Below are 27840 nucleotides of genomic sequence, written 5' to 3'. Positions count from 1 at the left end.
GATGGTGTGGTAGGTGTACTGGTGTGTGTCATGATGGTGTGGTAGGTGTACTCAACCCTATTTTCTGTATTATACAGTATACAGGAGACCATATCTCTGACCCTGTCTATGCACAACATGCAGGTGTGTATGCTGGTAAGCACTGTAAACCTACCACAGTTCTGTGGTTGAGTGCTCAATAACTCACTATACTGTATGTTGTCTAATAGATCACTAACCCTGTCCATAGAGGACAGAAAATATATATATGCTTGCTACCATTGCATATATTATTGGTCACGTCCGTGGTAGAAAATAAACTTTAAAAAATCCATAAATTATCATGTTATTTTCACCACCGATAGGTTGTAGTTATTATAATTAGTTGCACATAGCACTGTGTTGCATTAGATACTACCTGTAACTGTCAGTGGGCATATATATTTCCTATACTGTATATATATACTGGTATAGCTATATCTACTTATCTATCTATCTATTTATCTATCCCCCCTCCACCTCCTTTTCTCTCCCCCCCTCTTCCCCTCCCGCAACAGCGTTGCCCCTCTTCCACTTCTCTCAGAGAAAATATATTAAGAACTGAAACAAATATCAGAAAATACATTTTTACGAACACGATAAACTCTTGGGGTATCACAACCAATATTTCACTCAATACCACACTGCCCTGAAAATCGGATAAGAGGCCTCCAATTGTGGACAGACGGAAACTTGGGTACATTAACTGGAAGCACCGTGTACGGAGAGGGACGTTACATACAGACGTTAAAGGCTTAAAGCAAATATTAAATGGGGGTTCAAATGAGATACTTGGTGCAGCTTCTTGCGACATACAAGGGGAATCACGGGAATTTAATATACATGAATGAATGAAGGAATAATTTTAATCACTGAAAGTTTGCTAAAGCATTACGTGTTAACATATACTGAACCGATAATTCTAGTCAATAAGGGCAATTCAATAGAGGATTTCCCAACCAGGATACGTCTTACTGCCCTTCCTTTCTCAAGACTACCTTCTCAAAACTTCCTCTCTTAAGACTTCCTGTCGAATTAAGCCACGCCCCAATGAAAATTAGCATATAATAGAATCCTGTAATTTATTTTGACTCCTAAGTCCAACCACTTAGGGTGGACGGTAGAGCGACGGTCTCGCTTAATGCAGGTCTGCGTTCAATTTCCGACCATCTAAGTGGTTACGCACCATTCCTTCTCCCCGTCCCATCCCAAATTCTTATCCTGATCTTATCCTTGAAAGTGCTATATAGTCGTAATGGCTTGGCGCTTTCCCCTGGTAATTCCATTCCATTCCCAAGTCCTGGTTTCATTCGGTTTAAAGCCAATGAAACCAGGACTCGAGAGGCATTGAGATAGTTGCTAGGGATTCCAGGCCTCTTCTGGAAAACGAGAGCGCCTTCTTCGACTGACGTAGGTGCTAACTTGTAAATTTTATATCTCATACTCTATAAACGTTTTTAATAGCTTTGGCAACCTCTTCGCTATCAGTGTTTCACTGCTTGTTCATAAGACTAGTTGTTCATGGGATGTTCTTCCCTGTTGCTACAGTGTAGCCTGGTGAGCGTGCATGTTGGTGTGTCACGTCCCTGCCTTCCCTGTCATGCATGACCAATCTCTAAATTACATAGTACTCACACTAGCCTTATTAACTAATTATTCCCCTGACACGCGCATTCTGTAGATGCATTCCCATGTACGCTATAGTGCCTTGTATAGGATATTACTTTCTTCCTAACCACTCTAAAGGCTGCTTACCTATCATACTCTAGTGCATCATGTATGATTTTGCTTCCTCATGTACGCCAGTGCTTCATGTATGATATTGCTTCCTCCTCATGTACGCCAGTGCTTCATGTATGATATTGCTTCCTCCACACGCACGAGTGCTTCATGTATGATATTGCTTCCTCCACACGCACGAGTGTTTCATGATATTGCGTTCTCCTCGAATCCTTTATATTCATGAATAATATTGCTTTCTTCTCACGCACTCAGTGCTTCCTATATGACATTACCCTCCCAACGCACTCTAGTGCTTCTTCGTATGGCATTACCCTCCCAACGCACTCAAGTGCTTCTTCGTACGACATTACCCTCTCAACGCACTTAAGTGCTTCTTCATATGACATTACTCTCCCAACGCACTCAGGTGCTTCTTCGTGCGACATTACTCTCCCAACGCACTCAAGTGCTTTGTGTATGATACTGCTCTCTTTCCCACGCACTCTACTGTTTCATGTCCTACAAGAGAGTGAGTTGTGATTGTGAGTACAGGGGTGTAGTGGAGTTTGAGCGAGCGCGGGGCCTAGTGAGCCGCGCAGCCAAGCCAAGGCTGCGTGTACACCAAGCCTGAAATGCCACTGCTTCTCTAGGGAATCAAACCCGTATTTATTCACGCATTAAGTGTTACTTAGAGACTCTTGAGTTTAGTGAAAATTCTCCCTTGCAAGTATTATTTGAAAACATTGTTGTATTTCATCCAGACAAATCATGGTAGTAATATATACATGAAAATGCCGTAAAATGGCATCTTGCGGAGCGATGGCAGCGTCGCAGCTGTAATGAGGCTGCCTCAGTACGATGACGTCTCTCGTGTAAGCGTCAATGCTGATGGGGCAGTGTTCAATTTACCCCACTGTTGCGACGCTTGGATGTGCCTTTCTGCTTTACTGTGAGTTTGGAACTCATGTCAGTGATTAGCAGCGGGCAAGTGAGGTCTTGGGCCCCCGCGGCGCCCGTGGTGAACCAGGATCAGTGAGGGGAGAGCCAGCTACCGTGTTGTTGTGATGGCGGAGGTAGCAGGGGCCAACCTCCCCTCGCTAGCCACTCCTCACCGCCCTCACTCTAGCTCATCGCCTCTCCTCCAGGCACCACTTACTCTCGCCATGGCCCTAGGCACTAGGCGAACTCTATTGAGGCATCACCACAACCGCCACAGACTCCTCCCTGCCCCTCTGTGCTACTCTACGACCCAAGCCACCACCCCTAGCATCACCTCAAGCCTTTTATGTCCGGCGGTGTGCAGGGAGACCAACACCACCCCCATGTGAGCCACAGGTATGTCCTCCCACAGGTGACAACCTCACTATTCTCCACCACACTCCTCTAACCTCACCAACCTACACTACACACTTCCAACCTCACGCGTATCCTACGCCTCTAGCTCAACACGGCTATGCCACTCGTCAGTACCAGCTTACAACACAAGGAAGTGCCACAAAGAGGGCCAGTCATAACACAACATACCACAGGCTACTGACATCGCGGGTCTGCACAACAACATAGCTGCATGTTGTTGTTGTTGTTTAACATTCAGCTACTGGGAACAAAAAGTTCCAAGTAGCACGGGCTATGGTGAGCCCGTAGTGGATTTACCTGGCACAGGAGCGGCAAGTAGCACGGGCTATGGTGAGCCCGTAGTTGACTTACCTGGCACAGGAGCGGGGCTGTCCCATAGCTGCATGCTCTATCATCATTAAATAATGCAAAAGAAATCAAATGTCACGAGAATAGAGGAGACTCTGGACACTACAGAAATTGATCTGCTAATTACAACATTATGCATTATATATAAGAACATGTCAATGCAGTGCAGTACGAGGCACATGTTGCAACACAGGAAGACATTACGAGTGTTATACACGTATCACAACTGCGACTTGTCACAACAATATATATTAGGTCAGGTTGGAAACATGATAACCACCTACAAAATTCTCAGGGGAATTGACAAGGTGGACAAAGACAAACTCTTTAGCACGGGTGGAACACGAACAAGGGATATAGGTGGAAACTTAGTACCCAAATGAGCCACAGAGACATTAGAAATAATTTTTTCAGTGTCAGAGTAGTTAATAAATGGAATGCATTAAGCAGTGATGTGGTGGAGGCTGACTCCATACACAGTTTCAAACGTAGATGTGATAGAGCCCAATAGGTTCAAGAATCTGTACACCAGTTGATTGACGGTTGAGAGGTGGCCCCAAAGAGCCAAAGCTCAATCATCCCCACAACCACAACTAGGTGAATACAGTTAGGTGAGTACACTTCATGGCAGCAAAATGCCACAACATAACAATCATCACAACTTAGTAACAAGTGAACATTTGTAACATGTCAACACAGTAGCATGTTTCAACACAGCAACATACCATACCACTGCACTATGACAGCATTGCAATACTTCATGACATCAGCATGTGACAGCACGTCAGATCACAGCATCACATAAAACAGAACCACCTGACAAGAGCACCTGCCAAGACATCGGCAACACAACAGCATCTGGCAACATCATTTGGCAACTCAAAAGCACCTGACAACAGCTTTTGGCAACACAAAAGCCACAATATAGCAATAAAACAACACAAAGACACCAAAAACACAATACTACCTGCCAAAATCATGTGGAAATACGATAACACATGGCAACACAACATCGCCTGACAACACACTAGCATCTGGCAACACCTGACAACTCAACAGTATCTGGCAACACAACAGTGCATGCCAACACAAAAGCACCTGATATAACTACACACAACATCACCATCTTGCAAAACAACAGCATAAACATAGCAACTTATTTATTTATTTATATTTATTTATATTTATTTATTTATATAACTGGTTTTTAATAGCCTATCCTACCTTCAATTGTGGGAAATTACCACCAGACCCCAGCAGTGTTCATTTTGCAAGTTTATTAGTTCCTACAACCCATTCCTAAGCAACGAAGCTGCAGTACCTACACTGGAGTGCAAGCTAGAAACAGCGACGGCCTGACTAATAATGTTGTCAACAAGGAGGCCAGGTTGTGTTGTCAAACCTTACCGTAGTGGTGGCAACACTCGCCTGTCAATAGGTAAACAACAACAGGTTACTAGGCTTGATAGTAAGATCGGAGGAGCAGTTTTTATAAACAGCAACACCTCACAACACACACGCACTTTGCATCATACAAATATCGCAACACGCACTTTGCTTCATACAAATACAGCAACACGCACTTTGCATCATACAAATACAGCAACACGCACTTTGCTTCATACAAATACAGCACAGCAATGCGACACAGTATGCTGCATTGCATCACAGCATGACATAGGCTAGCCTAGGCCTAACAGCATATAGTAAAAATCCACAATATAACACGATGACTTTAAGCAGTAGGACATACCAGTGGATTGATTGATTTGTATTCGAACGTGATTTATTACACAAATTAGAGTTGTGGTTGAACTGACCACGTGTAGAATCACAAAAACTTATAACTGACAATTATAATATCGATACATTGGCATTACAAATATATTGAGGATACATGGACTAAATATAACACATTTAGTTTTAAAGTAATTTGTATAGCCTATGAATTACATGGACACCATTATCGTACTTATGTAACATTACAATACATTTTGCTAACACATTGGACAATGTCACCTCACAGCATTCCATCTAAACAGTAAGACCAAAACTCCACAACACATGTGCTATGCTTTACAGCTGACAAGTAACAAAACAAAACTTCGCAGTACAATACCAAGTTACTCTGTTATCAAATCATAACAGCAAGAAAATTAAATAGACAAAATTGCAAATAAACATATAATCTATGCACAAACATGTTGCAAGACACTCGTTGCTGTGACGCCAGAGTTGAGAAACTAGTCACAACACAACATTGTTTCACAATAACAAATTATCAGAACAGTCACACGTAATCAAGATCACATTATACAAACATAATACATACGCACGTTATTGTTTAATAATACATCCCAGTAAACCAACATAGTTAGCTGCACTTCAAAAAAAGGTAAAATAACAAAGCAACACACCACGAAACAGTAAAGCTAAAACATGAGTAAGTCACAATACAAAAACACATAAAATCCACCAGCACTTCACAAAGCAGCATCAGTTCTACAACACAAGCAACACGCCGTAATTTGAAAGTTCCACGTCACAACAAAGTAACACGTTGTGACAACAATTCCACATACATTAGTTCCCGGTCACAATGATAGAGTATTTATGAATTACAAACTGTGCGGCGTCACAACAATAACAGGCTTGAACAATAACAAATAACAACACAACCATATCACAATTGAGAAAATTAACCTCATGTACTGCGAAACAACACAGTGGGGAAGCACAAAACAAGGCCGGAACACTAAGGCATGCCGTAAGGCAGTAACAGTGAGAACACAGGAACATGTATCACTTAGCATACACATTACACTACAGCCATATTTTACTTTAAACATGCCGACATTAAGCATAGGTTTCATAGCATGAAAAATGTAACCCTGGTCTCTTTGTACAAACACCTTGGGATTTGATCGTGTAAGGGATTTGGGTTTTGTCATGAATGTTGTTTTTGCGGTGTGGAGAGACGAGTATAATAATGTTGTGACTGGTTTTGGAAGAGAGGCTGTCACGTGGGGTACAGGGTACCTCTTCTCACACCTCTCGCAACCTGCAGGTTTGCACACCCTCGACACTCCGGCACAACGTTAGTGGCGAATGTTCGCGATTTATTTGTTCATCTGCCTTGCCGGTGTAGTTTGTGTGTATTGAGCAGTGATAGTGGTTCTGTGTTGTGTTTTTACATTTAGCCCTACCTTCAGTTTTAATACATCACTAACCAATCGAATTGAAAAATGTATACCCCTTGCAGCTTTTTAAAGGTGGGATTCAATTCAACTTAACAAAGTCGGAACTCAAATGTTCTGAGTAGGTTACCTAAGCCATAACAAAAAGGAGTCTTAGCTAGCCGTTCCTACCTGTTGTTGGTTCCGAGGATAACCGTCCCCGGCCCCCATTCTCTGAAGGTCTGACCAGGCCTCCTAGTTGGTGGTCTGGTCAATCAGGCTGTTGGACGGAGCTGCTTGCAGTTTGATGTATGAATCAAGACTGGTTCATCAAGTATCTATTGGAAGCGTTTGTCAAGTTCTCTCATGAGCACCTTGAGAATTCGACCAGTTATGCCCCTTATGTGTAAAGTAAGAGTGTTGAAAAGTCTTGAGCCTTTGATGTTGATAAGGTTCTTTCTCAGCGTACCTATTGAACCTCTGCTTTTCAGTGGAACCATTTTGCACATCCTGCCATGCCTCCTGGTTTCACGTAATTTATTTCCGTGTGAAGATTCATAACCAGTCCCTTTAATATTTTCCGTGTAAATATCAGTATTTAGCACGGGTGGCACACACAAAGGAGGGACACAGCTGAAGACCGAGGACTTAAATGAGCTTCAGACACAATAAAACTAAATTTCGATGTAAGAGTAGTTAACAAACGGAATGCACTAGGATTCCGTGTGAAGCCAGGATTACATACAGAGTTTCATATGCAGATATGATAAAGCTCAATAGGCTCAGGAACTTGTACACCAGTTGACTGACAGTTGAGAAGCAGGACTAAAGAGCCGAAGCTCAATCCCCGCAAGCACAATTAGGTGAGTACAATTAGATGTGGAAGGCACAACATATTTTTCCACTGTAAAGTGGCAACGATAATTTGCGGCGTAAGTGTGTATTGATAGGTGTTAGCTATAATAATAATAATAATAATAATAATAATAATAATAATAATAATAATAATAATAATAATAATAATAATAATAATAACAACAACAACAGTTCGCTACGAGTAGGTCAGAACAGGTGAATCATTTGAAAATGTTCCAGATCAAATAAATTTACGCCTTTCCGTAACTCTGGTGCGTAAAACATCGCAGGACTCGAATCTCACGACGAATCTCGAAGATATTAAAGCCAATGAAAGTAACGATATGATTAGTTAACTACAGTATATTACTAGTTTAAAAGTGAACATTGCCTTATATTTAATTGTTTTGAAAATGTGAACGTGTTTATTTTCTATATTGGTCACAAGGAAATGTAAATATCCACATTGTACAGTGTTTACAAGAATATATGAACATATTATAAAGTACTCAGAAGAATATATATGAATGTTCACGTTTGTACAGTGTTTATAGTCTATGAATGTTCCCACTGTACAGTGTTCAGAGTGATATGTGACTTCCAGTTGTACAGTGTTCATAGTGATATATGAATATCACAGTATAGGACGTTGTAGAGTCCTCACAGTGATATATGAACACGTTGTATGGCGCTCACAGTGATATATGAGCTCGTTGTATGGCGCTCAAATGCACAAGGTTACATGAACACACACAGCATTCACGAATATGATCGAATTTCTTCAAATCGTGCAGTGTTCACAAGAATAAATGACTTGTTAACCAGTGTCAGGGAAGTGTTGTATGCATGTATAAAAGGTAGTCTTTATAAATCCTTTTAATTTTCTATCTGTTGTGTGTCGGACAAAACATGTCAAGGTTGAAAATAAACACGCTCTATAAGCTAATTATAAGACAGGAAATGAAAATAATGGGTTTGATCTCAAACTTAAATACAGGACATTATTATAAGAGTCAAGAGACTAAAATGGCAATAGGCAGGACCTATAGCCAGAAAAATGGATGAGCACTGGACCAAGGAAATCCCTGAATGGGTTCCACCAGACAGAAAGAGGCGAAGAAAGAGACGAGGTAGCAGATGGACAGAATTTCTGGCATCCAAGGAATAGGTAATACTTAAGACAGAAGGGGGATAAGGTAATGCTCAAGACGGAGTAGTGAGAGGTAATGCTCAAGACAGAAAGAGGAAGAGGTCATGCTCGAGACAAAAGGATGGAAATGTATTGTCGAGTTCTTCAGCAGTTGGTCACACAGGCTGATAAAGTTCATTTCCATCTGGAAATGTAAACTTGATGGTAAGATTGCCATATTTACCCTCGGTGAGGTTTGGCTGTCTGGGGAAGGTAAAGATCACAAGAGGGTGCACTATCCTACCACACATGGGAGCCTGTGCAAGGCTGGTCAATATAAGAATTGCCTTTGTAAATCTGCATGAGGAGTCATTCCTTGTATACAACATATTTCAGACCAGATCTGGAATATGCAACGTCAGTGTGGATTCCTTATCTTCTTAATTACTAATTGAAGCAGGAGAATATCCGGAATTAGCCACCAGACCAACATCACAGCTGAGAGGTATGAGTTACAAGGAAAGACAAATAGAAAGTTATGAACAGAAGTTAGAAGTGAACCATAAAAGGAGAAAAACAAGAATTATTGAATTTAACACAATACAAATACAAATAATAATGTCTAATAATAATGCTAATAATAATATGGCTAATAATTATGATGGGGTACACTATTAATAATGATGGTAGTGGTAGATTGATGACGAGGAAACAATAGCAATAATAATAATAATAATAATAATAATAATAATAATAATAATAATAATAACAATAATAATAATAGTAGTAGAGCAGTAATCATAGTGAGGAGGTGAGCGCAGGGGAGCATACATGTGGGTGGGGGATGTGCCTGACTGCTCACCCTCACGCATTTGTTGACCAACAATTAATTGGGGTAAATTTTGCCGAGTTACCATACTATGTAGGACTGGATGGGATCTCGCTCTTCCTCAGCTCCAGTGTAGTGAGCCCAAGGCTCATGTGTAGTGAGCCTAGGGCCCTTGTGTGGTGACCCTTAGGCTACGAGCCATATCTTGTGTAATGAGCTTATGATGTAGTCTTGGCTGAGCTGAGCTTACGGTGCGGCATATAGTAAGTAATTATCAAAGAAGGCACCAAGCCGGGAAGGCTATGTAGCACCATTAAATGTGCCGAATAATCAGAGGGTGCCAATATGAGAACAGAAACGCATAAGGCGAACGATATTAAAAGTATCCGATTCACCAAGAATTCTATGGAGGGAAAAGTGACCGCGGGGGACGGTCGGAAAGCAAGACATACGTTCGTCCTGGAAGTCAGGACATTCAATAAGGATATGCACAACTGTAAGAGGGACAATGCAATTAGGACAATAGGGAGCAGGGCGGCGCTCCATTAAGTGTCCGTGAGTTAAGCACGTATGGCCAATACGCAGCCTTGCCAGAGCTGTTTCCCATGCCAGTTACGGTGGTAGGAGGAAGGCCACAGGGACACACTACCCTTAAGAGTACGCAGTTTGTTACCAGTAACAGAAGACCAACAACCCTGCCAACGGGCAAGGATGGAGGAATGAATAACTGGGTAAAAGTCAGAATAAGGAATACCTTTACGGGAGATGGGACAAGTGTGGATAGCTTCCTTAGCGGCAGCGTCCGCATGCTCATTTAAAGAGATACCAATAAGGTTGGGAACCCAGTAAAACTCAACTGTCTTAAATCGACTGGAGATAAGAAACAGCCAATGTTGAATCTCGACGACCACCAGGTGAACAGGATTAAAGGACTCCAGAGCCATGAGGGCATTGCGAGAGTCAACTACAACCACAAAGGAGGATTGACAGCGAGAGAGGAGACGAAGAGCATAGAGAATAGCATAAAGTTCTGCCGTGAAGATGCTCGTCTCCGAAGGCAGGCGACACATATAGGTGTGGTCAGGGAAAAACAACAGAGTAGCCTACACCGTCTGCAGACTTAGATCCATCAGTGAAGATGGAAACTGAGCGGGAATGTGAAGAAAAGTGTTCAAGGAAAAGTCGTTTCAGAACTGTTGGAGGGGTAAAAGCTTTAGTGATGTGGGTTAGGGATTTGCAATATTGCGGAAGGGGGACCCAAAAACGTGTTGGGCACAGTTGACGATGAAGCGGAAGACAACACACGAAGTCGGCCCGGCAATAATTGCATTAAGGAATGTCTGGCACGGGTGTGCAAGCTCTCTTATTATTATAAACCATTATCAATCACCATCAGCATCAATCCTTGCTTACACCATTTATATAATTCATTATTACCAATCATTATACATAATCCGTCATTATAATCATTCATCATTACCCAGCGCCATTACAAACCATTATACATCATTGTTTACATTGATCATTATGAATCAATAATATTATTCATGAAGCATCTCTGCGACAAGTATTTTGCACCACATACACCTCTCCGTCTTGTTTATGTTGGGTCGTGCCACAGTCTGGAGTGGGGAGAGGAGGAGGAGGGGGGGAGGTGGAGATAGAAGAAGGGGGAGGGGGAAACAGGAGTAGCAGCAGGAAGAGAGAGTACAAGGTCGGGAGAAGGGAGAGGAGGAGGAGGGAGGAAGGAGAAAGAGGAGACAGAGGGAGGAAGGAGGGGATATGGTTAACGTGTTGGTATCAGAAACAGCTGGCGGGTATAGTAGTAGTTGTAGTAATGTTTACAGCAGTGGTAGTTGTAGTAGTATTAGTTATAGTAGTTGTAGTAGTAGTACTATTTATAGTAATTGTAATAGTTATATTAAATGTATTAGTAGTCATATTAATTGTAGTAGTAGAAATAGTAAAAGTGCTGTAGTGAGGACGTGGGTTCACTAAAATAGAAAGGGTTGGGGCTCGGGAATAGAGAAGATAGCCCGAGGGGGCTCTGGTACAGAGAGGGTTGAGGCTCTTCAGCTGGAACAGAGAGGGCTGGGGTTCTCTGGAACAGAGAGGGCTAGGGTTCTCTGGAACATAGAGGGCTGGGGTTCTCTGGAACAGAGAGGGCTGGGGTTCTCTGGAACAGAGAGGGCTGGGGTTCTCTGGAACAAAGAGGGCTGGGGTTCTCTGGAACAGAGAGGGCTGGGGTTCTCTGGAACAGAGAGGGCTGGGGTTCTCTGGAACAGAGAGGGCTAGGGTTCTCTGGAACATAGAGGGCTGGGGTTCTCTGGAACAGAGAGGGCTGGGGTTCTCTGGAACAGAGAGGGCTGGGGTTCTCTGGAACAAAGAGGGCTGGGGTTCTCTGGAACAGAGAGGGCTGGGGTTCTCTGGAACAGAGAGGGCTGGGGTTCTCTGGAACATAGAGGGCTGGGGTTCTCTGGAACAGAGAGGGCTGGGGCTCTGGAACAGAGAGGGCTGGGGTTCTCTGGAACAGAGAGGGCTGGGGTTCTCTGGAACAGAGAGGGCTGGGGTTCTCTGGAACAGAGAGGGCTGGGGTTCTCTGGGACAGAGAGGGCTGGGGTTCTCTGGGACAGAGAGGGCTGGGGTTCTCTGGAACAGAGAGGGCTGGGGTTCTCTGGAACATAGAGGGCTGGGGTTCTCTGGAACAGAGAGGGCTGGGGTTCTCTGGAACATAGAGGGCTGGGGTTCTCTGGAACAGAGAGGGCTGGGACTCTGGAACAGAGAGGGCTGGGGTTCTCTGGGACAGAGAGGGCTGGGGTTCTCTGGGACAGAGAGGGCTGGGGTTCTCTGGGACAGAGAGGGCTGGGGTTCTCTGGGACAGAGAGGGCTGGGGTTCTCTGGGACAGAGAGGGCTGGGGTGTGATCGGAGTAAAAAATGGGGGTGCAAGAGGCAGTACCTTCTCGCCGGATGTGGACCTCCCCCTTGTAGCAGGTGGACGCCAGGGTTGTGAGGGGGAGAGGGCGGAACAGGTGCATGGGAGGGTGGGCAGGAAACGTGAGAGAGAGACTGTGGGGAAGATGTAGTGGGAGTGGGCGAGGAGGGGTTAAGGGGGAGGTGAATGTTTGCCATGGAACTGTATGGATGTAGAGGCAGGGAGGATGTAGTGATGGATGGTGGAGGAGGCGGGGGGGGGGCTGTGTAAATGAGTGGTGAAGGAGGGTGACGAGGGAGTGACAACCTACCTTATGGCTTCTTTGTTATAGTACCGGGGATCGGTATCCACACGGCCCGGTTTCAAGTCTATGGACTTGAAAGCTTCTCTGTTTAGATTTGTAAATACTGTTTTAATGTACGCCAATTTCCTGTATCTTAGTGAGGTTATCCAGTTAGTAATGAGCTTGTTTGGTTACTCGTGTTTGGCCTATATGCACTCTCAGGTCTTTTTTTTATGTTTCTTGTTCTCAACCAATTATGGTCTGCGTGATATCTGCTTGATGGGGTTCTGGGAGTTCTACTCCCCAAGCCCGGCCCGAGGCCAGGCTTGACTTGTGAGAGTTTGGTCTACCAGGCTGTTGATTGGAGCGGCCCGTCATTTTCCCATCTTGATTACCATAAGGCTTAGGCCTACACATGTTTGGAATGAATTCCAGTCATTTATCCGACCACTCCTCATTAGATTAGGATAATCTAGAAACACTGGATCCTAGGACAGAACCATGAACCACGAGGGAAGCTCGACACATTGTTCACTAGTCTGATAAATTCTCTCTGAATATGACCCTTTGTTTCATGCCTGTCAGGTACTCCGTTACCCAGGCAGTGTTTTTCTAGTTGTTGCTGCAAAAGTTTATAAGGAAATGTATCACAAGCTTTCTGGCAGTATAGGATAATATAGTCTACCCATCTTTCGTTCTTTTGCCGTTTTTTGTGACCCCGTCATAGAATTCAATCAAGTTTTTCAGGAATGATGTTCTTTCTCTGAATCCATGTCTCTTCACTAACAAATTTATTCTCCAAGTTTTTCACCATTCTTTTCTGTACAGCTTTTTCCAGAATGTTGTACGGGCTACATGTTAGTTATACTAGCCTATAATTTAGTGCTTCATGTCTGTCCTTCTTGAATACTGCAACTACATTTGCCATTTTCCAGATTTCCGGACGTTCTCCCATTTCTAGTGATGTGTTGAAAACTGGTTAATGGATAACACAGATTTTTTGCATCCATCTTCAGCAACCACCTGGCCTGGTCCTACTCCTTTTGTTACATCTTATTTCCCCATGTTCCATTGTACCTTTTTAACAGCAAATTGTATCCTGTCATGTATTGCTTGTAGCCGCCTGTTGTCACCTCCCCACTGGATATCAATTTGGTTCCGGTCTGTATGCCTCCTGGAAGGTCTTGTTGAGTTCATCACACTTCATTCTCCGTAACTGTGTAACATTCTTCATCTGTGTCAGTCTTCGTCCCTGTCCCGCCAGTCAGATCACATGGTCTTGTTCTGTAGTGTTTTCCTTGTATGGCAATACAACAGCTTAGGCTGGTCCTTTGTTTTTGTCCCAATGACGTTCTTTAAACTGCTGCTCTGATGACGCCCTGATTCTGGTGTACATATTCCTGGCTTTCTTTAGTGTCACCCTGTCTGCGTCTGTTCCAAGGGACCCTATTCTTTATCCATATATTTTTTTACTTCACATTTTCCTCCTTACAATAGGTTGAACCATAGGTTGGTGTTCTATTTTCATTTACTTCCCATCCGAGAACTTTGTACTGTTTCACTTGGAACAGCATAACAGGAGAGGAGTTGCTCCCTCAGAGCAGCCCGTCCTACGAAGATTTCCCAACGTTAAATAACTGTCGTATTAAAGTACCTTATCCTAACCTACCAGAGAACCCAAAACAGAAAATGGGACAGTATGTCAATTTCGTGACCCGCTATCATTTTCTAGTACGGTAATTTTTGGCCTTAGATAGTATATACGTCAAAATACTACGTTCTATTAAGAGGAGGGGTTGGTCAGAGCGCCTGACGGGAACTGAGGAAGTTGAAAGCGTTACGCTTCTGGATCGTCACGCAGTTGCACAGGAGCAGGAAACAGGCACCTCTGTGTCTCGAGTTCGTTTTTGTTATTTTAACCGCTAGTCACTTTTACCCCAGGGGAAACAATGGGTCTAGGATCTCAGTGGAACAAGACACACACGTTAAGTCCCGCACAGGATGATTGGCTGTTCTTACGGAAATAACGTGATCCGGTCTGGCCGACAAATTTGGACCGTCCAGAACATATTGGAGTGTTACCACCTTAATACTTGGGTGTAGGGAACCAGGGGTGTTGGGATCTTCCCGAGGCGCAGTGACCTCTCTACAGTGTTGAGAATTCTCAGAAGTGTGGAGAAATCTCTGGGGTAAGGAGGTGCTTCCAGGGGGGCCTGGATCTCCCTGGGGCGGGGGAGAACTTCCTGGGGCGGGGGAGAACTTCCTGGGGCGGGGGAGAACTTCCTGGGATGGGGGAGAACTTCCTGGGATGGGGGAAAACAACTTGGGGTGGGGGAGAACTTCCTGGGGCGGGGGAGAACTTCCTGGGGCGGGGGAGAACTTCTTGGGGGAGGGGGAGAACTTCCTGGGGTGCGGGAGAACTTATTGAGGGGGCGTGGATCTCCCTGGGGTGGTGGAGAACTTTTTTGAGGGGGCGTGGATCTCCCTGGGGTGGGGGAGAACTTATTGAGGGGGCGTGGATCTCCCTGGGGTGGGGGAGAACTTATTGAGGGGGCGTGGATCTCCCTGGGGTGGGGCAGAACTTATTGAGGGGGCGTGGATCTCCCTGGGGTGGGGGAGAACTTTAAGGACAGAAAGACAGCAAGTCTCATATTCAGATCCAGACCTTACATTGAGAGTCGCATCGTTCACCGCAACCGATTGATTGAGTGATGAAGATAAGTGACCCAAGAGATGATAAGGGACTGAGTAGCCCGAAGGTGGTAGATGTTTGGAGTGAATGTGATAAACCGCAATTGGTCTAGCGTACAGTATATGCTGGAGATGCCAGACCATCCCTCTCATTATCACTTTACGCTCCTCAGCGTTAACACGTTTCATTCTGTGGATTCAAAAACAAAAACCAAAAAAAACACTAACATGATTTTTAACACGATTCGGAATATTCCACCCACTTGGACTGGACGGTAGAGCAACAGCTTCGCATTTAGCTGGTTGTGGCGTTCAATTCCCGACCTTCCAAGTGATGGGCACCTTTCTTTTCCTCCATCCTGCATGTTCACCAACCTGTTAATGTTATAAAGCATATAGTTGTATTTGTATAACATGCTAGTCCGAGGCCTATGCATAGCTTCACAAAGAAGCAAACACTGAATAGAAGTGTCAGCCATGATGATAGAGGCCAACTATTGCCGACAAGTACGTCTAGCATTACGAAAGACTGGTTAAGCTAATGCACTAGCTTTTTAAAAGACACTAATGCACTTGAGAGTGTTGCTAATGTTATGTTTCTCCCAGGCAGCATGCTCGCACCCAGCATGCGGGTGCGACCCAGTAGAAGAAAACAGCGTTTATAAAGATGTAGAGTGTCGGCGGGGGGAGGAGGAAGGGTGGGCGTAGAATTGTTTGTCTCGTTTCCAAGGCAGTCCATGATGCGGGCGGTTTTATGAACAAGCTCAGTGCGCTCTATTCTCACCAATAAGTTCTTGCTTATATCCTTTTGGGTCTCTTGCCGTGAGATTTTTCGAACCACAGAACAGCATGGACGTCCACCTCTATAATTAACGGATTTGTATAGAGGTTACAAGATGAAATGTCTTCACTGGCAAAATAATATTCTTTGACATATGATGAGCATGGCGACGTACATAACTAATATTTACCGAGCAATTAAAAATCACCCGGCCAGAGTGCCAAGAATTCGCTGATGTAAATGACTCATTGATTGAAGATTATCCAATTATAACATCAGTCTTCACTGGGGGGAAAGGGATGGTATAAGATATGCGGGAGGGTATGAGAGTTGCTGGATGATATGGGAAACGAGGGATGGTATGGGAGATGAGGGATGCTATGGGATAGGTTTAGATGGGAGATGTGCAGGGTCGTAGCAAACAACTTGATGACACACATTGGAAGTGAGGGAACGTGATGTAATGAAGACCAGGGTAATCATACTGTTCCTTACTGCCGTCGCTATAGCTATTAGTGTGCTGCTATTGCTATTGCAGTGTTGCTATTAATATTCCTATTGCTACCATTTGCCGTGTTTCCATACATTTTCTAACGCCAGCACTAACACGGGAACCTTTGGACAATCACTAGCACTAGTGAGTTACCGAGTTTTGTGGTGTGTTTAACTATCTGTGCCAATGAGGGCAGAGCTTCAGTTCCTGGGTCGCGACTCTTAGCCTTCAAGAGGCTAGTGTACTCATTAACCCCTTGGGTCTTATCTTATTTACCTTTGAATTCGTGTATAAATATTGCCTCCAATACTTCACTCCTTTATGCACTCCACTTCTTCACACACCTGAAACTTATGTAATTTTTTGCATTTTTAATAATTTCTTCAAGATTCATTTCTTATGGTAACGTGTTGGGCTTCTTCGAAGTAGTCAGCGCTAACGGTTCCGAACCAAAAGGTCCCAGGTTCAATTCCCATAGCACGACACAACGTTTAGGTAACGTTTTCTTTCACATACTGCTTCTGTTCACCTAGCAGTAAACAAGTGCTTGAGAGTTAGGCAACTGTTGTGGGGTTGCATCCTGGAAAAGGTGAGTAGTTGGCCCAGTGGGACCTCAATAATGGCAATTAGGCATTCTCTTATATTATCATTGTACAGGGCACTGGCGATGATGGTTGTAATGGTGGGGGGGGGGTGGTGACGAGGCAAGTGACGATGGTCGTCATCATAATTGGTGATAGGGGTGTGCGGGAAATAATTGGCTATAATGACAGGAGAAAATGGGGGATATATTATAGTCCAAAACCCATCCTCCTGATAGTACTTTTTGTGACTACGAGGACCATCGTACATATAGTCACGTAATGGGCAACTGGATAGTAGAGTTTGTTATTATTAACTTTTTAAGAGTCCGGAAAAAATAAAGCCGGAATACTATATTAGGCCTACGATAGCGTGTATTAGGCCAAGGATAGTTAAAGTTTTATTAGCAACATAAATACAAAACTTTCGGTTTGTCCAAATTCTACTTTCTAAGTGCCCATTGCTTCAATATATGTAGGATGGTCCACATCTTTAATATAATTACTATCTGAACAGGAGGATGGGCTGAATAGTCACTTAATGGGTGATGCGGGGCAATAATGGTGGAAAATTTAAAATGGAGGTCATGATGTTATGGGTAATTCGATATTAACAGATAACCAAATCCTGTGCGTATAACAGTGACATGCATACCCAGATAAATTAATTCAATAGGATGCACAAACACTGAGAGACACGTGGAGAAATGCACACAGCTGAGTCACTCCCTAACAATAGCCAGCGGAAATGGCGGGAACCATGTATAAACATCGGTAGGTCCATACACGGGCGACCCTCGTCTGTCTGTCTGTCTGTCTGTCTTGGTCTAAGTCTCAGCCTCTTGTGTGATTATATATTCTCAACAATCATGTGTCAACCTCATGTGACACATGACACCAGTCATGTGTCAGCATCGTGTGTGATCATGTACTCTCACCAGCCACGTACCAGGTACCAGCCTCGTGTGTGATCAAGTACTCTCACCAGTCATGTGCAACTTGTGCAACTTTTAGTGAATGATGGATTCTGATATCAAGGTCCTTTTCTTCACCTATCTGCTGTAAGGTAGTGCTGTAAATTTGCTAGTTGTGACGTGGATTATTATGCCCCACATGCAAGGTCTTGCAATTATTGACATTAAAGAGCATTAGCCAGTCATCTAACCATTTGTGGAATTCATGCAGATCTCTTTGTATGGTCTCGATATCACTTTCACTTCCCACTTTACCATAGATCTTAGCGTCATCTGCAAATTTGATGATGTGGTTTGTAATATTCTCATCAATGTCATTGATGTATATGACAAAAAGGGTTGCACCAAAATGGACCCCTGTGGGACCCCCACTTAGCACATTTCCCCAGTCAGATTCATTTTCATTTAGCACGACCCTTTGTTTTTTTATGTTTTAACCATTCTTTTATCCATTCCAGTATTGTTCCATTTATTCCATGCACTTGTAATTTCCTTGCCAGTCTCCCATGTGGTACCTTGTCAAAAGCTTCAGCAAAGTCCATGTAAGTTACATCTACCTGAAGTCCTTTGTCTGAACAGCCGGTTACTGTTTCCAGAAATGTGAGGTTATTGAGGCAGAAACTATTTTTAATATATCCATGTTGGATTGATTTTACAAGATTGTTCTCTGTGAGATGATGTATGATTCCCTCCCTTAGGATTCTTTCCATGAGCTTGCAGATGTGTGATGTCAAGCTGATCGGATGGTAGTATTCTGCCTAGCTCTTTCTACCTTTTCTAAAAGGCAGAAAGAGCTCTGAAGTGTGTTAATTTCTTTGTGATGTGTATTTCACTTTGATTAGAGATATATACGATTTGCTTAAATACATGCAAGCTGATTTTTTCATAAATTAACATCTGCTCTGTAAACTTTCAGATATTTATTAATTAACAGCCATATAAGGATGATCAATTTTTCTTATTTTATAAATTTTATATATTTTGTGTGTTGGGATATTTCCCAAAACAATTTTACTAATAAATCTTATATAATTGCAGGGCGCGAGGATGGGGTGCGTGGCCAGCAAGCCTGACATCAACGACCTACATGCCAACATCTTCCAAGTGGTGAATGTGGATGACCTTGGCCACCGCTTCAGTCCTGCCAAGCTGGAGGTGACTGAAACTGATTTAGTACTTCACCAACGTGGCAAGTCTGCAATTCGCTGGCCACTCCGATGTCTTCGTCGCTATGGCTTTGACGCAGAGCTATTCAGCTTTGAGTCAGGCCGAAGGTGCCCGACAGGTCCGGGCATCTATGCCTTCAAGTGCCGACGAGCAGAGGCACTTTTTAACATGCTGCAGCTCCAGATTCAAAACATCACAGAAGATGCAGCATCTCGGGATGTGGCTGCACTTCCTCCTCAAGTGGTCAATGAAACTAGAGACTTGACCCATGACGATTCCCGCAATAGTGGGAATGCTGGGGCCACAGACCATGAGGGTTATTTAGAACCTGTGCAACGACCACACACCAGAATCCCAAACAATATAGGAGCTGCCTCTATAGGGGTGCCGACTGGTTCGAGTGTTAGTGGGGTAAATAGTGTTGTTGGAGTTGTAAGTGGAAATGTTGGTGGTGGTGGTGTAGCATATGGTGGGGCAACTGGTGTTGTGGTTGGTGGTAGTGGTGGTGCTGGTGTTTGTGGACTGGGTACAATCCGTTCTCCTGCATCTCCCCCTGCACAACTTAGCCCACCTCCTCTCTCCTTTTATGAAAATAGTTATGATGCAGGACGAACTGAAGAGACCCCGCCAACTCCAGGCCATGAAATGAGAGAACCACCACCTACACCTACAGAACCACTGAGACCTGTGTTTGTAAATCATATAGATAAAACAGTGTCCTATGATAATCATGGTGGAAGGCCAGCTTCTTATACAAATTCGTATTCAGATAGATCCACATCACAGTTAAATTCAACACAGTCAAAGCGCCCAAGATCTTATGTGAACATTAACTCTAGCAAACCTTATTATGATATGAATACAAGTGATCTAGTGTATGTCAATGTAGGTCCAGAACGCCTTCATGACCATAACCATGTATATGTCAATCTTGGACAGGAAAAAGATGTACCTGCAGTGCCTCCTCGACCATCTCTAGCAGCGGGCTCTGCAGGATCAGGTTCCTCCCATTCTGGCACCACTACTACTACTGATACAGACCACCAGCCTTCACAGATCAACTATATCATCCTCGATCTAGATCACGGGTCAGATTCCTCTCAAGCAGCACCAGTCAGTCCGCTGGGGTCTGTAGCATCTGGTCCTGAGTCGCCCCATCGTTTAGCTGAAGGCTATGCTACAATTGACTTCGATAAGACAGCAGCTCTAAGCAACACGGCAAAGGCAGCACCTGCATGGGAGGATGGCTCAAGGAAAACTAGGCATAATTCTACTTTCACAAACCCAGCAACCCTGACACGCCACAACTCTTCTTTGTCAGATTGAGACACATGAATTCTAGTGCAGGCTTCCTGATTGAATCAATGGTGGGAACAAATGAAGCTTGCTGTGTTGCAAATTGTGATGAATGTCTATTACAGCTGAAAATGGCTTCAGTAGGAACCTGCAACTGCTAATAAATAATACATCTGTGTGGTGTGCCCAAAAGCTCTCAGGAGCAGTATTATAGCTGTATATAGGTACTCTAACCAGGAAATGTGTGCACAATTCAACTGATAAACCCTTGAAGTAAAGGTGAACAGTTTCCTTCTTTTTACAGTGATGATTAGGCAAATAATCATACTTGTGATTTTTTTTATGTAGCAGTCAATGTGGCTGTTTTTCTACCAAAGTGCCCCTCTGGCTGCTGAGGACCCATGTGACCCTTTGTGACCAGCTTTCAAGTTAACCTTGCCCCTCCATCCCTGTGACCTATCTTCACCCTTCTGGTTGCTGATGACTGGTAGTAGCCCTTGTCATTTGCCTTCAGGTCAGTCATGCCTCAGTGGATGTTCACAACCCATGTAACTTTATTTTCCTTTCTTTACCAGCCCCATCCATTGGGCTTTTTGAGAATCTTATTATCTCTACTAGTTAGCCTTTACATCAACCTCTCTGAATACTTGGACATTTGGTCCCTTGTTGCTAAAACATCAGGCTTACCTGGCATTCTGACATACAATCACCCTTATTGTGGATTACCTCTTGTGTGGCTGTTAAAGACCTACTTCATTTGCTTTTAAAGCCATTTTTGATCCCCTTATAGCTTCCTACTCAGGCATTTGCCACTTACATCCATTCTACTTACATATAGGCTCAGTGTACTTTGTGTTCATGAACTTGTAGTGGATGGAAATTAAATACTTAATTATAACAACTTTTATTAGAAATAGCTTGGATTTAGTTTTTATTTGCAAAAAACCACCAGATACTGTATAATGTGTAAATCATTATCTATTAAGATGGCCTTGCTTGAACACTGAATTCATAATTATATGTACAACAGAATATCAAGGAAAATTAGCATTTTTGTTGCTTTACATTAATTGTTATTCAATAATTTTAGCATTGTTAAGTGGTGAAATTGGAGAACTGTATTTGAGCTATATTTTAATGTGTAGTTATTGAGTTATATTTTATGTAAAGTAAAAAATGGGGATAAAATACTTGTGATTGGTATATATACTGTATCTTTCTCCAAATTGTACAAAATAGCCATTGTAATTGGAGTTGAAAGTGGAAATTGTTTTGGTTCATAGTATTTATTGAAGATGTACTGTACTGTTATTTATTTTACTGTGTTAATTATGAGAGGTCTATTTGTTAAAAAAAAAACATTTTTTAGGTACTGTAGTTAGAGCAGTTGGCCTTGGCTACCTACGGAATCACTGCCGAGAGAAATGCTAAGGGATTCCCTTTTCTACACTGATTCTTGTCTGTTTACAAAGCAGCACAGTTAGATGGTCTGCCAGTCATACTCCATATTAGTCCTTAAATATTATTAACTCTACCTTCTTTTGCCTTTAATGTTTTCTATCACTTTTGCATTTTATTCTTTTCATTCTTTTGCTTCTCTACTTTTGTATACTTGCAGAGGAAATATTCATTCTTTTCACAATTTCAGATTACATAGTATAAGCAAGTGGCATCTGCTTCACTTGTAATAGCTAAACCAAAGTTGAAGAATTTTTCAGTATTGTATTTATGATATTGTTGGCATTAAACACTTAATGGGGTAAAGATGTTCAACAATCAAAATATATGGTGGAAAATTCAGCAAGCATTGCCTGCTGGGAATGCAGATAACGGTATAAACTGTAGACTGAACACTTTCTTCAGGTTTACCTCCTCATCCTAAGACCAACAGCTGCAAAGCAGCATTAGGCTAAACTGATTCTTAATCTTTAGGATCTAGAGACAAACCTAAGGGTCACTATTTTCTTGTGCAAAAAATCAAAGAATTTTACAGTATTGTTAACTCTGAAGCAAAAAAAGCATCAAGATTTGTAATTAGCTTGTGGTGGACATGAGTGCAGATGACACTACAATACTTATGAAAGATATGTTGCTCACAATTCATGCAACTTGCCATTCTTTGTTAAGCCTTGATTTGTTTCACCTTCCCTATTAATATGCTGAAATGATGATGTTCCGTCAATTAAATTGTTAAAATAAATTTTTGCCTTTCTTGTCTGTTTGAGAGGGAAATGTTGGCATCCAGTCCGTTAAGCTCATTAATGCAGTAATACCAAATAATTGTTGCATGACGTGTTAAAAAGTATTCGCTGATTGTTTTTTTAGGTTTTATTAATCTGAGTCCAAGGTCATTGATCCAGTCAATATTTGGAATGACAGTGTGACACCAAGTGGGAATAGGGAGGGGTACACTGGACTTGAGGGTGCTTTCACATTTTGGTACTACTAGTTAGGCATGGCCACTGGCATTGTTAAAGGGTGTTAGTAAATGGATGAAGCATAGATACTACTATTCAATGTAAAAATGGCTGGAGTTGCAGGAGTAATGTAGGTGCAGTAACTAACAGACACAACTGATATTGGCTTGACATGGCCACTTCTGGTGTTGTATGGTGCAAGTGATAGGTTTTGTAAATGTGAATTGGAACTTAATTGAGGAATAAATCTATTTTTTGCATACGTAGTATCAGAAATGGGGTATATAGGCCCTGCTGGCGTAATGTGGCACTGCTAGCAGGGCAAGAACAAAGTTAGAATGGTACAGCAATGCCAGTGGGGTAAGATCATTGCTGGTGTGGAATGTATTGCTGGAGTTGCATGCCTTGCCAGCAAAGTACAGTAAATGCTGGTGTGGTATGGCGCTGCCACCAATGCATGGATGAACATTCTGCTGGCATGGCTTAGCATTGCTAGCAGGACATGGACACCTCTGGTGTGTCATAGTGCTGCTAGCAGAGCATAGGTAGTGTTAGCAGGACATGAATACACTTTAATTATACCATTAGTTTGGCATTGGAGTCTTCTTAGCATTAGTAACTAGATAATTTTTGACATCTGTTCTTACAGCTGCAAGACTGTTAATGATTATTACAAATTGTAAAGTTTTTTATGGAACACTTAGGATAGATTTGCACAATTTGTGTAAAAAGCTTTATGTTCCATGCCTGATGTCAGAATGGTGACATGCAGATCTCACGTGAAGCTAGAATGTATGTGATGAACTTTGCCCGCTGATGACCAGCTTCCTGGCTGCTTCAGGACAAGCTGTAGTTCCCGGCAAGATGCATTTGTAATATATATCCAAAGACTAACCCAAGATAAAAAATATTTGCATTGTTTATTTGAAAAGATTTTGACTAGATTATAAAATGTTATTTACTACGGTATTTTTATTAATCCACAAGTCTGATATATTGGCCTTTGCTTTCTAACTTCATATGAGAGGCAGCAAAGATTTATCACTTAAACTGCAGTTGTACTTTCATGCATCCAACCCCCATAATGTGAAATTTTTGTTTTATAATAATGAAATGTTTTCCTAAAAATATATTTTCAGGACAGTTGAGCATCACAGTCAGCTATTCATTGCCCAGACTCAATTCTACATAATGTGACTACTGTATACAACCTGCTATGTGTTAAAGCATTTCAGAATTACCCACACAGGGTTTATTTGATATTGAAAATACACCACAATAGTTAATATTATCATTAGTGATGGCAAGGTGAGTTTGAATAAAATTACATTAAAGTAAAAATAGCTTACCTTACAGATCTATTCAGTATAGGATTTAATGATATTAGTACATCAGCTAAGATTAAGTAATTACCTAAAAGATTTTGTAAAACCAACCTTCAGGTCCTGGGTCCTGTCTTTCCAATTGTTGGTCTAATGCACTGACTCCTGACTCCATTTTCTAATTATGAATGGATGTTATCTTGAGATGATTTCGGGGCTTAGCGTTCTCGCAGCCCGGTCCTCAACTAGGCCTCTTTTTGTTACACACCCTCCAGGAAGCAGCTCGTAGCAGCTAACTCCCATGTACTTATTTACTGCTAGGTAACAGGGGCATCATGGTGAAAGAAACATTGTGCCCATTTGTCTCCGCCTCCACCAGGGATTGAACCCGTGACCTCAGGACTACGAATCCAAAGCGCTGTCCACCCATCTGTCAGGCGTCTGTCATTATGACTACCGCCTGTCAAGCGGTAGTCATAATTATTTTCCCTTCTAGTTTGTTCCACTTGCTTACTACCCTTACACTGCATAAGTATTTCCTTGGTTCATATGAATAAACAATTGAAATGGTCAAAACAGGGGCAGCAAAACAGGACTGTGAAATGCACCCAAAGGAGGGTTGAGGAGAAAACATCATTGAGGAGTGACAGAACAGCACATCCCTTGCCCAAAGATACCAGCCCCATGCCTCAGAGACAAGACTTCCAGTCAGGGCAGACAGCCTTCAAAACCTCCCAAAAATCGAGTATTGTTCCCTGATTAGTTAAAGACCCCAACCAGAGCCCACCACAATTCAAGCCAAGGCTGGTGAAAGAGAAAGAGAGACCTACCCAGAGTTGGATTCTCAAGCATTTATTTATTTATTTATTTATATATACTGTATACAAGAAGGTACATTGGGTTTGTGAGAATACATTGGATAGTACAGTATTTACATTCTTGTAAAGCCACTAGTACGCGCAGCGTTTCGGGCAGTATTCGCGCAGCATCTTGGCAGCCTGAACTTTGTTTTTTGGTAGAAAGTCGTCTTCATTTATTTATGTGACAGAACTACAGTATTTGCAGAGATTTGTTATGGTGAGGAAGCAGATCAGTCAAGCCTGGCATGTTCTTATGGTTTGGGTGGACATATGGGCACACAGTCCATGAAGCAGCCAAGAGACCATTCAGAAACCAGCAGTTTAATTCTCAATGCTCTATTTTCAGCAATGATTCTTATCATTAATAAAATAAAGGGCTCATGATTTGTTTTCAAATAACTAAGAAAAACCGTGTCAGAATGGATGTCAAAAGCAAAATATTATTTTATAAAGATATGTTTTTGTACACATTCAAATAACTGACTAGGAACCTAATCCATATATAATGAGCAATATAAACCTGATTTTGGAATAACTTGCGTTTAATATTCTTTGGTATATGAAAAATAATCTCAACTTAATTCCAGTTGTTTCCAAAGAGGCCTCACAATAACCCAAGATTGGTGATTAGTGTGCAAGGGTAAAATACAGTATATATCTTCTCATCTAATTTGATACAATCATAAATACTGTAATAATATTAAATAAATTAACTGTCACAGTACACATTACAGAGGCCCATCAAGCTTTAGTCACTAAACAGATACATCCAGTGTGTTAGTACAGTAATGGGCAACAGTTACTATTAGTCATTGCTAAGTTACGATCAATGATTGATGTGATACCTGATAGAGTGCTGTTCTGTATGAGGTTTATCAGGGTATGTGGTGAGTGGAGCGTCTCCTTCATTTGTTGTTTGCAAAGAACACTGGTTCACATAAGCTTATTTTAATGCAGAGGCTGAAGAATGCTTATGAGCTTTGTGGGAGAAAAAGAAAATAAAGAGCATATTTTACTTAATATACTACATTTTTCAAATTATGCATTGTATTGTTTCTATTATCTTTCATTACTACTAAGTTTCCTCACCCCCTTTAAAAACATCAGAATTAAGGTGGCTGTAGAAGGCTTATCAGCCCATGTGAGGTAGCTTCTATTTATAGCCACCCAAACTCATTCATACAGATATGTCTAACCTACACATGAAACAATCTGAAACAGCATGAAATGTTACCTGGTAATGTGTTTCAAAGATCAACTACTTTATTTCCACACCAATCCTGTATTTACCTGGGTCTTTTTCTGAATCTAAATTTATTTTCTAATTTATATCCATAGTGATTGATTGGTTAGTGGTAGTGGATGCAGCTTTTTATTTTTTTTTTGGGGGGGGGAAGGTTAGGTAGGAATAATCAGGGCTGGTTTAAGACCTTCAAAGCTCTAAGCACTGAAAAGATTAAGGTCCCCCATTTGTAATTTAAAGTTTTTAATACTATTATATACAGTACAATAAAATAAAATAAAACATTTTAAGTGATATAAAACTTACATGTATTTTGAAATTAAAATACTGTAGCTCCTTTCTAGATTTTCTGACTGCAAAATTCCAGATAAGTTCATCATAGCTGACTCGATGAAGAATATCCGCTGCCATACACAGAAGAGGGATTAAATCGAGTATCCTGACACTTTGTTGTTCACTGAGGTTTTTTTTCAGATGAGTGTTTTCTGTGGAGCAGTTAGTAACCATCACTGTTAGAAACATTATGTAGAGTAATCTCAATATCTAAAATAACACATTGTATGTTGTCTTTCAGTATTGTGTAGTATGACGATCAATATGGCTGAATTATATTTTTCCTATCATAAAACTTTGCACACGTATAACATTGAAACTGTTGGACTTCTCCACAGAGATCCATGTTAAAGTCAAGAGCGTACGAGTCGACTGGCTTTTGGGAACCTGTGTATTTTATATACAAATATACTGTAGCATAATTCCTTCTTTTCAAATTCCCCCCCAAGAGCCACACTTTGATCCATGGACTGTACATTATTTTCTTACAGTATAACATTAATGTGCTAGGTCAGTGTTAAGCATCCATAAAGGGTTAATATTGTAATTAATTAACTTAACCCAAATGATATGTTAATAGAGCCTAAAACATTGACCAAACTAAATTTTACTATTATGTTTACACAAGGGATCATTAAACTGAGAATTCTAGTTTGAAAAATATATACTACGTACCAGTAATTCATCTTTCCATGCTCATTATAAAATACATGATTATATTCATCAATTAAATGGATATTTCTGAAGCTACTGTGTATGCAAACACTAAAACAATAGGCATTAAGAACTTCAGCCTTCATTCCACATCATGAGTTTTTTTTATGACAATTTAAATTTGCTTGTAAGTCATTAATATGGCTGTTTATGGCAATATAAACATTTCAAATTCAGGGATCTTTCCAGTCAAGTAATACTGCAATTCATTAATAAATTCCAGAGCTTTTATTTTATACTTGTCAATATCTAGGCTTACCTAAACAATTAATTATCACTTGAACAGAAACCATGATGTCACTCCTCTGTAGTTTCTGAA

At 41.8% G+C, this 27840-nt stretch overlaps 1 protein-coding gene across 2 annotated transcripts; it reads left to right on the top strand.

Moving 5' to 3' along the window:
• The first annotated feature begins 2581 nt into the window (after positions 1-2581).
• LOC123746858 (fibroblast growth factor receptor substrate 2) lies at positions 2582-24011 on the top strand. Of its 2 annotated transcripts, none has more exons than XM_045728689.2 (2): positions 2582-3075; positions 19208-24011. In XM_045728689.2, exon 2 carries the CDS (start codon positions 19217-19219, stop codon positions 20660-20662), a length of 1446 nt encoding a protein of 481 aa, XP_045584645.1. In that variant the 5' UTR covers positions 2582-3075; positions 19208-19216; the 3' UTR covers positions 20663-24011. The 2 variants fall into 2 exon arrangements, with proteins under 2 accessions (XP_045584645.1, XP_069175565.1); XM_069319464.1 differs by lacking the exon at positions 2582-3075 and adding an exon at positions 5927-6541.
• Positions 24012-27840: the final 3829 nt, after the last annotated feature.

This window comes from Procambarus clarkii, chromosome 93 (assembly GCF_040958095.1).
Source record: "Procambarus clarkii isolate CNS0578487 chromosome 93, FALCON_Pclarkii_2.0, whole genome shotgun sequence".
NCBI lineage: Eukaryota > Metazoa > Arthropoda > Malacostraca > Decapoda > Cambaridae > Procambarus > Procambarus clarkii.
Note: the sequence above shows the minus strand (reverse complement) of the source record. Positions and strands in the feature narration are given on the sequence as shown.

Excerpts from the sequence above, each read along its gene's own strand:
- LOC123746858 (XM_045728689.2), top strand. The coding sequence starts at position 19,217 with ATGGGGTGCGTGGCCAGCAAGCCTGACATCAACGACCTACATGCCAAC.